This window comes from Micropterus salmoides, unplaced genomic scaffold, assembly GCF_014851395.1.
Source record: "Micropterus salmoides isolate LMB-PRFRI ecotype aquatic unplaced genomic scaffold, ASM1485139v1 Ms_hic_scaffold_19, whole genome shotgun sequence".
NCBI classification, from domain to species: domain Eukaryota; kingdom Metazoa; phylum Chordata; class Actinopteri; order Centrarchiformes; family Centrarchidae; genus Micropterus; species Micropterus salmoides.
Genome location: NW_024041039.1, coordinates 7,659,013 through 7,675,875, shown reverse-complemented (window position 1 = coordinate 7,675,875; position 16,863 = coordinate 7,659,013). Strand labels below are relative to the sequence as shown.

Below are 16,863 nucleotides of genomic sequence, written 5' to 3'. Positions count from 1 at the left end.
GAACAAAGAAGTGCATTAACAAAAAATGCCAAAGAAAAGAAGAGGACTTTTTAGTTGTCATCTGAAGAAAAATATTAATTTAGGTATTATGACAAGACAGCATAAAATATGTTTTAATCATTTAAAATGAAATGCCGCAGTTGTGACTTAACTTGTAATGATATGGTGCAGAAGTTTGACTGGCCAATTTAGGATAAAAAAATGTGAGCAGCCATAATGAATATTATATTTTGCAAATGCCAAATCAGCTGTATTGAGTTGTCATTCACTCCAACCCTTAATTTTCCAGCCACAAATAATGTTTCTACTTTAATAACAGACATGTACTTGAGGAGCAGGGCTTAATGTTGCATGCTGCCAAAAAGAAATGGATTTCCGTTGCCTCTGTGTCATCCACTGTAATATAACCTGTCCTGGTTTTTGTCCTCAAACTGACAGCTCTGAAACAGGATGAATAAGAACCATCTCAAGGTCAAGGTCATAGTTTGGGCTGATTTAGGCTCAGAGGCCCTTCTTATTGTCAGAAAGCGTCTTCATTTGAAATTCACACAACATAAAGTCAGGTTTGACTGGCAGCATAGGGAGGACACGTGGGGGTTGTAATATTCACAGGAGCGGAGCAAGACGGATGGATAGGTTTTCGTACTGCACATTGATTTCCACATTTGGGTGATTAAGTTTATTATTTGCCCCGCGGCTGCATTAGCATGTGATTATCTTGGGTATCCTGCGGAGGGGAGCATATTTAACTTTTGAGAACAAAGGAGGATCACGGTGGTCACCTGAGTCTTTTTCTGGATGCGGGAAGAAAAACAACATGGAAGCGTTTGGCCTGGTTGCTTTGGCCTGGGACTGTGTTTAGCTCTGCGGTTCCTCTCAGTCTACCGCCTTCCTTCTTTTCTCTGTTTCCCCCTTTTCTTTCCATCCCCTAGCAAACATTTCTCCCCGACTCTTTTGTTTGCCGAGATCCAGGTTACCATAGCTACCAACTGGCGCTTTATGAGCACCTCATCCCTCATCTAAATATTCCTAGTTATCTATGGTAATGAAATGCACACACCATTATCTGGCTTAATGAAATACACTCCATTGTCTATGATTAGAGGGGGAAAGCTTTATTTCTTCGTAGTCTTGTGTTGCAGTGTTCCCTGGCTGCGATAACAACTGCATCACCATTGGAGCTGTGGGCTCTTCCAGGCTCTTTTCTGTTGGACAATAAAGAAACAATGTCCAGTTGCTGTGAGCAGCCCTGCTATGCAGCTTATATGCTACAGTGGCTGTTTGATTGCTCTAATTGTCTTGTCTGCACCCTCTTCGCGTCGTGATGGACTCCCTACTGCTGTCGAGTTCTGCATCCAAACTAATGCATCCCATTAAAAAAAAAAAAGAGATTATGACTATAAAATCTTTACATATTCCCCATTTTGAGAAGACTACAACATAACAGGCTGCTGAGGAGCTGTATTGAGAAAAGCGAGCAGAAATAGAACATCATTATCTAACAGTATCTGAATTCAAAATCTTTTGTGGTTTTGTGTGTAAGGAAGAAAAAGACAGATCAACTCCTACCCCACTCCTACAGTACTATTCATCTGGGCTGTAGTTTTCCCCTGTTTTTGAAATCCTTTGAAATATCAAGAGCAACATAAAAACAGATATACCGTAAAAATGTGCATCTGATATCGCTTGTTCCTCCTGTGTGATAAAAAAGAAAAAGTGAAAAGAACAGCGAGTGTGTGCTTTTGTAAGAGCGCGTCTGTGTGAGTGTGCTGGTGTCTATTTCCAATTCAGGCCGGGATAATATCTGCAGATTGGGTGGTTAAGTCGCTCTGCATTTCATGAGCCAGTCCTGTCACTAACAGTTATCTCCTCGCTGCCCTCTGAGGAGTTGTCTAGGTGAAATGATTCTCTGAAGCTCTGAATAATGCATGAAATTACGTAATGCAAATGGAGGCTTTATTTCCCCTGCCTCTCGCAGACGCCAGGGCCGGGGCCACTGTATTAGAACAGCAAAGCAGAAACAGTGGGAGTCCCCAGAGTAAAGGAACTACAGCAGAGAGCGAAAAGGTCAACGATAAAACCCGGGGCTTCTCCTCACATGCAGCTTTATCAAGTATGAGTTGGAGTTATTGCACACTCCACAGCAGAATTGCAGAGCAGAGCGGGACGTTATTCACAGGGCTATCATGGGAGGCTTATTGTGTGGAGGCAGTAAAATATTCATTAAGCAACTGCCTGGCTGGTTTCCACACTGCCTGCCTGCCTGTAAACAGAAGCCCAATCAAATATAAATAACAACAGGAGAGGAAAGTCGCGCTGAATTTTATCTGATAAGAAATGGCACTTGCCTTATATGTACCAAATGAGGCTACACTAAACTGTTGTCAAGTCCCTGCTTCAACAAGTAGATGAACCTTCCCACCATCTTTCTCCCTCTCTCTCTCACTCTCTCTCTGTGTAGTGGGTAGACCTGAATGGCATTAATTGCCCCCTAAGATGACGGCAGATGAAAGTGAGGTGGTGGTTTGCTGTGGGACATGGGGGCCGGTTACAAAGAGAGGCTGAGGACGGCTGGCAGGTCTCACAGACTTCAAAAGCAGATAAAGGACCTTTTTTATACAAAGGATCCTCGTTTTTTTTTTTTTTTTTTGCTAAATCTTCAGATTCAGGGGTTTATTCGTGCCAGCCTCCTCGCCTTTGTCCACTTTGTGTCAGGTTTTAACGCCAGAGGATTAAATTGCTGTTGCGGAAATCATTGTTTGTATTTTCTTCCAACCCGCTGCCTTCCATTGTCCCGTGACATAATCGACCGCTCTCTAACAATATGAGAGGTTCATCTCTTTCCTTTGGTGAGAAATGAACAGCGGATGGATCTGGTCACCTTGTTTGTCCGGGAAAACAGTGGCTCAATATGTTTTGTTTAAGCAGAGTGCTCTTAACTCCTTAAGTAGCTTTTTAAAAAATGAGGACAAGGAGGTCTTACTTGAAGGAGCCTCAGAACAGAGAGAAAACACTGAGCTGCCACTGAATGTAACAAAAGTCAGGTTGTTTTTGCTTTTCTCTGCAAACAAAGGAGATCTAACTGGAGAAAATTAGAGCAAGAACACATTGGTCCAGAGGAATATATAACAAATATAATCAGAATTGGGAAAAGAAAACCCAAAAAGCAAATTTTTCCATGTCAGGTCCTCTAAAGTCTGCCCGCTCTATCCACCCGGACTTTCACCTACAGCCCAGATTCCTGTCATTCTCCAGTGAAGGTATTGGTCTCCATCCACACAACCAGCCCTCCATCAGCCCATGAATAGGACCAGTCACATTTCTGATAGCATTTAATGAAAAATCCACCCAGGCTTTGGAGGGGAGGGAGGGGGATGAAGGGTGGATATGGAGGGAGGGTTGGGTCGGGAGGTGGGGGGTTGCAGGGGAGTGCTCAACAAAGAGTGCCTTTCACTGGAATGGAAAGCCTAGATTGCTCCCTCTCCCTCCCCACTCCCTCCTCGCTCTCTCATTTTGTCTTTTTTGATTCAACATCAAAAATGTGCCAAATGACTGGGCAGAAACCCCCAGAGGTTTTCAATGGGTTTGTGCGTACGTGTGTGTGTGTGTAAAGTGTCAAACAAAGGGACAGGTGTCTTGCGGTTTAAGGTGGCAGCAGTGAGGACATAGGTAAAAGCAAATGATAGGCCTCATTGAGAAAGATGCACTCCTTAACTTGTTCCCACTTTAATGTTCAAGCCTGAAATCAGTGGAAGAATCTGGGGCTGGGGTTCCTGCATGATCTAATCACAATTCAAATACTATTATAAATCTTAAAGGATACGGTTGGTGTTAGTCTTCTATTGTTGTTATTGTCAACTAAACCTATGAAAATACCAAAAACAAAAACTTTCTGACTTCCCTTCACTCTCTGTGGCACGATACACCAAGACCACTGGTTCTTCTTGAAGACATAAATCTTTAAAAGAAGGTCACAAATGTACAGTTACATTTTTTAAAAGGCAAAATTAAGTCCTAAAGCAACTGGGCACTGTTTTTAACAAATGCTACTCAAACAGAAGTAAATAGTGTATTTTTTAGGGACTATTTTCATCTGCGGATTAACACACATTTGGTTCTCCAGTGAGTATTTAAGACAGCAGGACAGTGTGTGTGTTCATGGTGATAAAAGAACATGTGACCCAGTGCAATAGTGTGGCTCACTGATGTGTTTTTAATGTATTTTTGGGCAACACTGAGCTCAATGGCACAGAGGAGTAAGATATATCAGGTTTTGATACACACACAATACTTGTTAGTAGGTTAAAGCTCGGGTAGGTAACGTAGGTGAAAACTAGCAAGAGACAGCTAGATTTTTAAATTATCCAAACAAAAAATGCATAAAAAAAAATCTAAAGCACTAAAGACAATAGTCGGCAGTTTTGTAGTTTAAAATGCCAAAACACTGCTGTGTTTCTTATAACACCCGCATTTTTTATGTCTCTGCACATAAAATATGTTCAGTAAAACTGTCTGACTGCATCCAAAATGTATGTGTTTCTCTTCATTTGACTGAATTATTCAAGTGTGCAGATTTTTATGAGTACATGTGCATGTTTATGCTCACATATGAGACTGAAGGGTGACAGGGAGGATAAGCAGTGACTCCCTTTGTTGTCTTCCCTGATAAATGGAAGTGTTAAGGGTTTAATCTCAGGAGCAGTTTCATGTTTGGTTTTGTTGTTTTCATGGGATTTGTTGACAATTATTTATGTCCTGCAGACTCACAACACTGTTGAATGCTCCCTCTATTTTTATAACATTATCCCAAAGAGCCAATTTGGGCTCAAAATGTACTTTTTGCTAATGTTATAAAATATACATTTTAAAAGGGAGCATTGAACAGTGTTGGCAGATATAATTCAGTTTTTTGGGATTCTGCATCTAGACAAGAAAGACGCGAGTGTTCAGCACACTGATTTGTTGACATTAGGAAAAATATTGAATATCACTGGACTTATCCCTTAATGATCTTGTCTGCCAACACGCAGTCATTTTATGCTGTCTAATTGACCCAAATCAGACTAGGTTCCTGGCTCCCAGGAATTTCTTAAGGGGAAAAGGAGACTGTACCCTATGGATTTTTTTCTGTGAATGCATGAGTGAGTCTGCAACACTGGATGACGACACCGTCAGGACATCTTCCAGCTTCTTCCTCCTTTGTATACAATACACAACATAACAGGTGTGAAACAAACCTGAGAAAAGCTTTCTTCCCTCCTCTGACATCAGATAACAGGCCAATGCCCTCACTCATTTTTCATTTCAGACAGACAGGACCCAAATGTCTTCAGCATACTTTGTAATCATTACGAACGTTTGTTTTTTTTATCAAGCAAAGCAAACCACAGCATTGTCTTGTTTGAGTTTGCCTTTGTTTTCCTTGAAGGATGTCAACCACACTTCAAACTATCTCATTTGCTTTTGCAGCCTGTTAGCTCTGGGTTTATCTTCATTCAAATTACAAACAAGAAACCGCTAAGGGCACGTTTTGCTAATAGAACAGCACACATTGATTCTCTTCTTTGCTTAAATCTAAAATGTTAATCAATACCCCGAGAGCTTGTGGCTGGTCTTTAGAGGAATGTGCAACAGAGAGTCTACACAGTTTCCCCAGATGCTAGTGTTTTTTAATCTGCTGAATGGATGACTGACTACATGGTCTTTTGGGAAACTACACAGCTGAAGGGTTTTGTTAAAAAAAAAAAAAAACATTTCGAAAAAGTGACACCTACTCTTACAAGATGACTCATAGCAGAAACAAAAAGGAACAAGTATTGGATTGGATGGATGTATTTCAAAGATAAGGTTTCCTTCAAAAGGAAAAATCCACCCTAAAGAAATACATGACTTATAGTTAGACTCTAATGCTAAGGCTTCTGTCTCATGTCAAAATGAGAGTTGTGACACTCCCAACTGCGGGCGCACATTCTGGTCTTTATCTTTTCTACAATGGATTTTCCCTCTTGCTCTATATTATAAGCACTTTATTAGGTACACCTTGCTAGTACTGTGTTTTTACCCCCTTTTGCCTTCAGAATTGCCTTAATTATTCGTGATAACAACTTTCAACAAGGTGTTGGAATCATTCTTCAGGGACTTTGGTCCACATTGACATGAGAGCATCACACAGTTGCTGCAGATTTGTCAGCTGCATGTCCATGATGCGAATCTCACGTTCCACCACATCACAAAGGTGCTCTATTGGATTGAGATCTGGTGACTGTGGAGGCCATTGGAGTACAGTGAACTCATTGTCATGTTGAGAAAACCACTTAGAGATGGTTTGAGCTTTGTGACATGGTGCATTATCGGACCATTCTCTGTAAACCCCAGAGATGGATGTGCGTGAAAATCCCAGTAGATCAGCAGTTTCTGAAATACTCAGACCAGCCCGTCTGGAACAAACAACCATGCCACGATCAGATTCACTTAAATCTCCTTTCCTCCCCATTCTGATGCTCAGTTTGAACTTCAGCAAGTTCTCTTGACCACATCTACATGCCAAAATGCATAGAGTTGCTGCCATTTGAGTGGCTGATTAGCCATTTGTGTTAACAAGCAATTGAACAGGTGTACATAATAAAGTGGCCGGTAAGTGTATATCAAGCAAAAATTCTTATTTCAGAAGCTGGAACCATTATATTGTTGGCAAGTCCACAGCTGTGCTAGCGGCTCTGTGAGGCTGTTCACAGCGTTACTTTGAGCTAAATACCGAAGTCAGAACGCTAACATGCTGATGTTTAACTGGTATAATGTTTAACATGTTCACCATCTTAATTTAGCATGCTTACATTTGATATATAGCACTTATATATAAAACAGAGCAAAGTCGGATGGGAACATCATTAATTTGGTCATATTGGACAAATAAAACTTAGATGATGGTGGTAGTTGGACAGTCAGAGGACAACCAAAGTTAATAGTGTCTTTTCCAGATTTACTGGCAATCAAATAACTGTAGAGATATTTCAGACTGGACCAAAGAGCTATGCTGCTAGCACGTCTAAAAAAATACAGTTTACCAAATATCAACATTTTTGCTGATTAAATATTTGCCGAAATATAAACATTTCAACTATCATAGCCCTCCATGTTTTCAGTGACAGTAGGAAACCCTGGGTGATGAAGTCATCCATGTGCCACGAGACGCCGAGATACAGATGGTGTCTTTCTGCTTGTTGCTCCTGAAAATCATCCATCTTGTAATCTGTCCATTAATCACAATCATAAACGGCAGGTGAACAGTAGGCTCCAGTAACTGTGCAACATTGACAGCTGGATAGTGTAAATGTTTATAGGGGGCTGGGGAAGCGGCGCTGGGATGTTTACTTGTTGGTACTGAGGAGCCTGCTGCACAACAGGAGCCAAATCTTACTGGACACAATTACCAAAACTGTTGCGGTTCGGTTACCAGGACAAAAAAGATAACAATGAAAGAAATGAGCCTTATTTATGGTGCAAATGTGACGCAGACATACAGTTGGAGGAGGGTAAACAACAGTGTAAGGGGGTAGAATTGTCCCTGCATGGAAGCCACTGAGGAGCCCACGGTCCATGTGCACGTCTGTATGATGATTAACTGTAATTACCAAAGCAGTACCTGGCCTGCATGCCAGGAGGCAGCCCAAGATTAATGGGGCTCTGCTCAAAACGGAACAAAAGCTCACATTTCCAAGGTAATGAATCGCTCTGGTACTAAGGCGTCTTCACATGGTGCGCCTGGGCCCCCAGGGAAGTTCATTACAACGGGAGGAACAGATAGATCCTCTGCAGCATTTTCAAACAGAGAGAGCAAGAATGGCGAGCAGGAGGAAGTCTTAAATCGTCCCAGACATCCTGGTTGCTGCACTGCCACTATAACCAGAAGGGACATAAACAGCCTCTTCAGTGCTTCTTAAATGGATGGTAAACATTACACAGCAAACTACCTTGTTTGCATTGTCCTTCTTCTACACAGGCTGTTTCAACAATAAAGCTTAGCGTTAATGCAAACTGGTTAAGTAATGAAGATAGACTGGATTGATGGCTGTGAGGAGTGACAAATCTTGCAGTGAGTTATATTTCCTTACCCATTCATAAACATTTTTAAGAGAAGGCTTCAGCTGAGCTGACATGCCACTTAGCATTATCTGTATTAAAGGAAGCAGGTTTCATTTGTACAGGAAGCATGCAGTTTAGTAAAGGCTCGAGGGTTAAATTTTATTACAAGTGTCTCCTGTTATAAATCACCGTCCAAGGAGTAACCTGCAGATTAATGGTGACATTTTGTTTGGTGCTGTAGAGGTTAATCTATGGTTTTTGAAAAATGAGTGACACAAAACAGAAAACAGCCACTGAACAATGTGTGAAAGAGGCTCATGTGAGATTTAGCATTAAGAATTCTGCAGTAATGAAGGTGATGTATGGAAATGGGCATCAATTATTGGAGGTCAAACTCCTTGAGGCAACAATGAGAGGATTTACAGGCAGCAACATTTTTCATGCCCTTGAACATGTTACCTCCAGATATGTAGGTCGATAACAAGATGAAATAGAACCTAACGGGAGGTTTTAATGATTACAACCCACACAGGTCACATATTTCTTGGCCCATTAAGTGACGTAAATACTTGAAGGAAACGCAAGTTGAGACATGCCCCGCTTTGCATCACGGTGTCTGCAGTGGTGCCTTGAAAATCCAAAGGCCCTTTTTGTTTACAAGCTTCTAATCATGTTAATGACACTTTTCTCCCATGCAGGCCATTTTTCAATTGATGACAAAGACCAAAATAAAGTGACAACGCGTGGAATTTGTGCAGGTGCACAGCTGACGGAGATGAAAGAGATGCAAGATTCAACCTTTAAACTGCCATTTATCAGGGAAGACAACAAAGGGAGTCAATGCCATTATGCTCCCTGTCGCCCTACAGTCTGTGTGTACGACTCAAAATAAACATAATAATAAAACCCTGCACACTTCAGTCATTTATTCACATGTAAAGAAACAGGACTTTACATTATGGATGCACTTACAGTTTAAGTGAACATACTGTATGTACAGAAAAGTGAAAAAATGTTATAAAGGGCCATAACAGTGTTTTTATGCTAACCTCAACTAAAACTAATGTAATCATCATTTGTAATGGTTTGAAATGTTTCTTCCTTCTTTGCAGTCTGGACATATTCTAGATTTTTCTTTTTGTAAACAAATCCCATGAAAGGATCAAAACCAAAAATCAATTGATTCTACTGACAAGTATTTAAGGTCAAGGCATGATACATCTTATCCCTCTGTGTCACTGAGCTCCATTGTTGTCAATTAAAAGTAGTTGTTGAATCAGATTTTATTCCACGCATTCTTCTTCCCTGTCAAAACCTGACACCAGATTACCCACAATGCAAGTGCAGACAGTTCAGTTGGAAATTCAGATGTTAAGCTAGTAGTGGCATGTAGCCTCAAGCAGAGATGAGCAGGCTACAGGGGTCTGGTAAACTCACTTCTTTCTAACTCCTCAGCTGCAGATTTGTATTTTCAAACAAAAGGCTTTATACGACTTTTTTCCCGCCTCCACATACAGCAGTACTCCCCAAGAACCGTAAACAGACTTTGATATGTACAAATCAGTGGAGTTCCCCTTTAAGATGAACATGAGCACCGTTTATTTTGACTCAGTCCCACATTCACCAACCTGCTGCTGTAAATACTCCCAGTGCACCAAATGTGTATTAATCCACAGCTGAAAATAGAAACAGTCCCCAACATATGCACGATTTACTTCTATTTGATAAGCGTTTGCTACAGTTCCCAGCTGTCTGAGGAAAATTACTGAGCCTTTTTTAGTATAAAGAGTATAAAGTATAAAGATTTACATATTTTTTAGGAACCAGCGTGCTTGGGGCTCAGTGCCACAGACAGGGTAGAGAAGTAGGAAAGTGTTGAGAGATGAAGCAACGCATTGTTGGTTATGGCCTTTTCATATTTGTTGACAATGAAAATAATGTATCCTTGCGGTCTCAACATGTGGAGTTTTTTTTTTTAATCATTGTGAAATGAATAGAAACCACTAAACATGACAATCATGCTCAAAACCTGTAATAGGCCATTACATATGTCTGACAATAAAGTGTACCTATGCTGAATGGTTGTGAACGAGCTAAAACATGCATCAACACTGATACTGCCCTTTGAAAGATACATCAAATTATCCTATTACCATGAAAGCGTTTGTATTTGTACAACAGAGAGAGTGAGGACTTTTTAATCTTCTGTAGGTCTTTCTTTCTGTATGTGTTTAACAGCAGAGTATCAGGGATGAGTTCGTCAACGGTAGACAAAAGACTTTTTCTCCTGCTCATTTCTTAGCAATAGATACTCCACAACCAGGAATGACAGTGTGGACAAAAGACTAGACATTAATTTATCTTCCCTATATGACCCTGATGCAAATGAGGAAAATGAAAGCAAGCAATCAATTCCCTAATTGGGTTTGCGCTATTTTAACTTGTTAAGGGGGCCTCTGTCTAGATTAAAGAGAAGGTCAATTTCTCATTGTGACAATTACTGTATTCATTTCATAGTGCAACAAAGGAATCCAGCAAGGGTTGGTACGAGAGACTGCAGTGAACCAGATGCCTCCCCATTGTGAGAGTCTACCATCACAACAGCTTGTTGAGCTCAGTTATCACACTCAATTACAATCTGCAGACACAACTCTTTGGTCCGAAATTATACATCTAAATTACAAAATAAAGATCACTATAGGTCGCTTTTTAAATTACTTTACAGTGAAAGTGCATTTTTATAAGAGATTTGACAGAACTTCGACAACTCTGATGAAGAAACGGCAAACGTGTCTTTTCAAATGTTAAAAAAACACTGACATAAAAAGATTAGTCTGGTATTAACACAGACTTCAGGCTTAAAGCCTGTGAAAACTTTGTTTCAAATATGAGTATTTCTCTGTAAGTGTAAATATTTCTTATTAAATGTAATGAAAGTTTTTATTTTTTAAGATTTAAATACTGAAAAACCTTTCTAATCTTCAGTAATTTATTTGAATATTGCTAAATCTTTACTTTTGCACACAAATACCCTTTAAACCAGTGAAAAGAGCACAGACATAACAGCACAGGCAGACATTTCTACTGTGAAATAACTGTTCTAACGGCAGAAAAGTGCATGCTCATGTAAGACCACAATAATCACATTTTCAGGGCCTTTAAAAAAAAAAGACAATGTTCAAAAGATGACTTTAGTGTGTTGCTCCAAAACAAGCACAGATATGTTTCAGAAGTTTCAGCAGAGGCCCCGAAAGCTGAGCGCCTGCAAAGCTGCAGTGGAGCATTTATTTTGGCTTCCTGAGAAACAAATCAGACTGTTGATATACAGCTTGAGTCAGCTACTCCCTCACGTCACATCAATAGTTTATTTACCAGCAGAGAGAAACCACAGAATTAGAATAAAAATTAGTTTATGTATCCCTGTGCTGAAAGCAATGCATTCAATTACTCAAACTGAGAACTTCTCTTGAGGGGGAGTGAGGAGGATTTTTGCTGCATAGCCATATATCACAAAGCAAAGAGTGGGAGAGCAACATGTCACGTCTGCTGGTTAATTTCTGTTACCGTGTTTTCTTGTTCCCTTTTCCCCCTATTGGGAGGGAGGGAAAGACAGAAATCTGTTAAAAGCTCTGCAAACCAAGCAGCCTTTTAACAAGATGCACTTAATCTTTCTGGTGTTTGCTTTAGTTAAGTAAGGGATTGGCTCTGTGCAGGCCCGGAGTGGCTGCATGTAGATGCCAGCCGGTTTGTGAACTCTGACCTCGTATGGAGTCTTTATCTGCATTTGCACAGGTTTCAAAGCAGGGCAAAGCCAAGCGGACCAATAAGATTAAATATAGACCTATTCTGCAAGTTGAATGCATCACCTGCACGTCCCAGTGCAGCATATGGGTTCAACCAGAGTTCATGTTGTTAGTATTACAGGCCTTTCATGCTCTCAAATCTCACACAGATCAAAAGGGCTTTGTGAGGTATGCCACCATCAGCCAATTAATGCCCACGAGTACAGCTGCTCTGATGGTAAGGCCAAGACTAAGCACTTTTCACAGCTAAATACCTCAACATTTTTTCACCACGCCAACCTCATTTTTAGGCAATTATTCAGCTCTTTTGAAAGGTTTTGTAATTCACACCCCACATATTGCATAACCGGAGTCACAGAAGTGACCTTGAACTGCTTGAGTCAAGTAACAAACCCGCTGGGCTTTAGCGAAGGGGGATCTACACAAATCCTACCCACATTAACGGCAAGGAGACACAGTCCGGCAGATTGAAGTGAGGTATTTTCGGCTTAAAAGAACCTCGCTTTAGATAAAAATCTTGGGGGCAACAGTTACTGTTCAGGCATTTAACTGGCTCTTTACTCTTAACTTAGGCTGACCTAAGACAACCGCAGAGGGCTTTCTCACTCAAGGACACTGCAACAGGATACACAGCTGCTGCTGGGATTAATCTGGTGATGGGAGAGCGAAAAAAAAAAAAAAAAACCACTAGGCCTCTCATCCTCAAATCACAGCTTCCTCTGACCTCATAGTGATATCCCAAATTACATGCTAGTTACAGGCTTGAATAATCATGCTCACAAATCGTGCTTTAGCCTTATGCAGTTTCTCATGAGGCTGACTTTATTATTCTTTGTAGTGAGTCACATCCAGGCCCATCTATACTGTTCCACCTACGCCAAGTTTTCAGTCTTGTACCACATATATTAATGTGCATGGCCCGATATTAACGCCCTCAAAGTTGCGGCTTTAATTCCCTCTGCACTGACCCATGATAAACTGCAGCCACAGTGCTACTAAAAGGCACTTCTTGTATGATTGTTTGAACACAAACATCACTACACTTAAACAGATTCTCCAACAGACATGGCATTACAGAAATTACACATAATGAACTGAACCATTAGTCATCCTGCACATTAAACAGACCCAATGCCCCAGTGATGTAAATACAGGGCACAGTTTTACAGTTAAACATGGCACATTCAATGTGACTTACTACTCATCAATTACAGCTTTAAAAATGAAAGCAGAACAGTTAATAGCCCCAAAGTTAAGGGATAAAGAGGTAACAGTGCCACCTAGTGGTGACTGAAACAAAATATCTGTTAAATCAATTTTAAAACAATACTACAAGAGTAAACCATCAAGTGTATTAACACAATCTTTAAACAGATTAAATAATCCCTGACAATAACAGTACTAAGGAATGCTCGGAGCTTGATGCACACAAATGTTTACCATGACACAGTAGTATGACGTAGCAGCGGCAGAATGACAAATCTAAACAATGATTATTTTTTTGAAACCAAGATGAATGACTGAAAGCAACCCAGTTTGGCAACTTCACTATTAAATGTCACATGAAACAATGCATGCTTGTCATTTCTGAATTCCTAGATTTCCCAGTCTACTGGTAAATTTGTCCTTGTCAATGTTCTTGTGCTCTGGGACATGTTTGAAGGTGCAGTCCTGCCTTGTGCAGCCCGTGGTCCTCCAGAAAAAGCACTCCTTCTTGTAAAACGGGCTACAACAACAGGGAAAACAATTTCTCACTTCACGATTCAATTCTAGAGATTCATGTCTAAGTTAAGGGGAGGTTAAATACTTTAAAAAACATAATTTTCCTTAGGACTCATAACCAAAGTGAACAGTGCTTTGATCAATAGGAGGGAAAATAGCATGTTCTTACCCGGGTCGTGAAAACGAGTCTGTGGCGGCAAATTTGGACGCACCCAGTCCAGTGTGGATCTTATTGGGATATCGCACAGATAGTGGGGCCCCCTCTACCACCAATCCCTGAAGAGGAAACAGACATTTAACATCGGACAGACACACACGCTCAAATAAACAGCAGTTAAAATGTAAATCAAAGTAATCAATGTTCTGTAAAGTAAAACTCTGGGCCAGACCTGGACTTAAGTTTCCATCATACAGATTCTGAACATCTGCTTCCAAATTTATAAATTTTTTGTGTGACTTGTTCGTAAGGCAAATAGATCCTATTTTTTAGTATTTTATCTTGGGTGGTGATGGCTCATAGATAAGATGCTTGCCTTTGGTGTGGGAGACGTGGGTTCGATTCCCACTGTGAGACATCCACCATTGTGTCCCTGACACTATTTGCTCCAGAGGTGTGCAACCTCTGACATGTATAGCAACTGTAAGTCGCTTTGGATAAAAGCATCAGCTAAATGAATAAATGTAAATCTAAGGCTGCAAAAAAAAATGTATTATTATTTTTGCTAATAATATTTCAGAAAATAAAAGATATCCATCAGTTTCCCAGAACCAAAGGTGACATTTTTAAAATGTCTAAATGTGTTCCTGAGTCTGATGAAAAGTTAAAATTCACTTTATTAGGTGTAAGTATTCACATTTGCAATCAGAAACCTGAAGAAGCTTTAGCCAATAATAATAATTGCACGTAATTATTGTTTCAGCTCTAGTTTCCTCCATCATTCAAAGGGGTCAGTAAGAGCTAGAAAAAGTGTATAAAGGAGGTATAAGGAAGGATTGACTTGATAACTTAATTTATGAATTTCTTTGTAAACTTTAAAATCACTTTTGAAAAATAAATGTTCTGTGTAAAAGCTGTGCTGGAGTCACACAGCTTAGGAAAAAAAAAGAGAAGCTGCTTTACAAAGAGATGACTGATAACATTTATGTCAGAGGTGATTTGTATAATAGGAAAATAATGCAGATTTAGTGAAGCAGACAGACTTGACAGAGGCTCCAGTTGTCACAGTCACTGCTTTTATAACCCACACACACACACAAAAAAAAAGCATAAAAAAAAAAACACCTTTCTGCTCTACTTGGAACTTGCCACTGTATGACTATTATATTTTCTGATTTACTTCTTAATATTACTTCTTACAGGAATATTTTGCCTGAAATAAATCCCTGTGCCCATCGGCGTCGCCAGGTCATTTTTCCGGGGACTGTAGCCCCGAATGTAACTCAACAACAGCAACCAAAATATTTTCCATGTTAATATGCAATAATCAGGATGCAGGTTGCAGGTCTTTAAAGAGCGGAGGCTACACGCAATAATACTGCCACCATTACTCAGCCTGCCTGCGTTTAGAGAGAGCACAAGAAGAGAGAGAGAGAGAGAGAGCATTGCTCATAGCTTCAGGGCTTTTCCACGACTTCTGAATTGTCCCTAGCAAAACTGTAATCAATACATTCAAATATAGATGTTAACAGTCGCCGCAAAGTGAGAGAATATCATGACACACCTGACCGCGACACCAACACCTGTCGCTCTGTGTCCCGCTGTCTCTGTCCCACTCGCTCAGAGACACTTTGCTCTGTTTGACTGTCTCTCTACTCCAGGATGCTTCATTCCCTCTAAAAGCGGATGTGAGCTGCACTTTCAGAGGTGCTGAAGTGAACATTTGTGTGGAATTGTGGTGATATTTCTGTCTGATCACAAGTGTTTTCAGTTTTGGTTTTCTTCCTCTGATGAAGAGCAGTGCGCTCCTCTCATCGAGTAGGCTACAAGTCAAATTATTTATATTGGCCAAACTGTTTTTTTTTTTTTTTTATTAAAAAAAAGTATAGGCCTAGACTGACATTGGGCTGGCCCAATCGCATCTCTTACAGTACCCACTCCCACCCCCTCTGGTCGAACTGTTGTGGGCCAAAAAAGAATAATTCGCCAAATGTACGTAAACAACCGATATATAGTATATAATCTATAATAAAAAAAAAAAAGCACACACACACGCACGCTACTGACTTCTGCATTACATTGTATTATATTTTTATATTCCGAATTGTCACCTGCCACCTAAATTGAGTCCTTCCCTTTATAAAATAAAGACATTTCCACCTGTTGCTATATAGATGTACTTTTGGTAGGCGGCAATGGGGGGTGGGGGGGTTAAAACATGAAAGTTCTGCAGTGGGCTAAGCCCCCGATATTTCAAGAGCCTGGAAACGCCCCTCCCTGTGCCTTTGTGGTCTGTAGTATACACATTTTTAAGTTTTAACAATTTCAAACTCATTCAAAGCCTTCATTTTGTGGCTCCAGTTCAAGATTTTGGTCAAAGATGAATGTAATAACTGCTCTGCTGCTATTAGGATATATAATAGTTAAATATCAATCAAATACTACAGATACATACATTAATACACTGTATGGCTCTGTCACAGTCTTCCTTTTTGATGTAGTTCACGAAGGCACACTGGTGTTCCAACAGCATCTTGATGCTGTAGACCGTCCCAGCTCTGAGAGGGAGAGAGAAAAGAGTGCAAGCACATGACCTGAAATCTTTAATATCAATGCAGGGCAACTCACTTTTCACACCTGAGCCTTCTGGTGGTCAAATTCCAAGAACAAATCATCAATATGGCAGTGTATGCATAGTGCCAGTTCTTTATCCAAAGCACGTCAAGGACTCTAAATCAAATGTGTGTGTCTTTATTCTACAAAATTAAAGCAGTCGTTCTTTTATTCTTTGTAGTCTTGTTGCAGAAATCTTCTGCATCTACTGTGAAACTGAACTCAAACATCTCAATGAGTGCTGAATGACATCTTCAGACTGCGGTGCTTCACCTGCTGAAGAGCTCGTGGAGTGTTGTGTAGGTGACAGCAGGGGCCAAGGATCCAACCCAGATGGGGAAAAGCTCCCTTTATACAAAACAGATATAATCAACAATTTAAAATGATGTTGCACTAGGTACAATTCAGCAAATTATCCTGAAAACTCACACCCAAATCTGTCAACACTCCACATCAACATCTGTTCTTGCAAAGATACTTGCCTTT

The 16,863-nt window shown here is 40.3% G+C and overlaps 1 protein-coding gene across 1 annotated transcript; it reads right to left on the bottom strand.

The window, feature by feature from the left end:
- Positions 1-8,993: 8,993 nt before the first annotated feature.
- Positions 8,994-16,725, bottom strand: LOC119910304 (nuclear autoantigenic sperm protein-like; the record flags this gene model as incomplete). Its single annotated transcript, XM_038728824.1, is given in 4 exon segments — positions 8,994-13,611; positions 13,777-13,883; positions 16,220-16,322; positions 16,651-16,725. Coding segments are annotated over 4 exon segments (430 nt in total), but the record flags the coding sequence as incomplete, so codon positions are not given.
- Between the last annotated feature and the right edge of the window lie 138 nt (positions 16,726-16,863).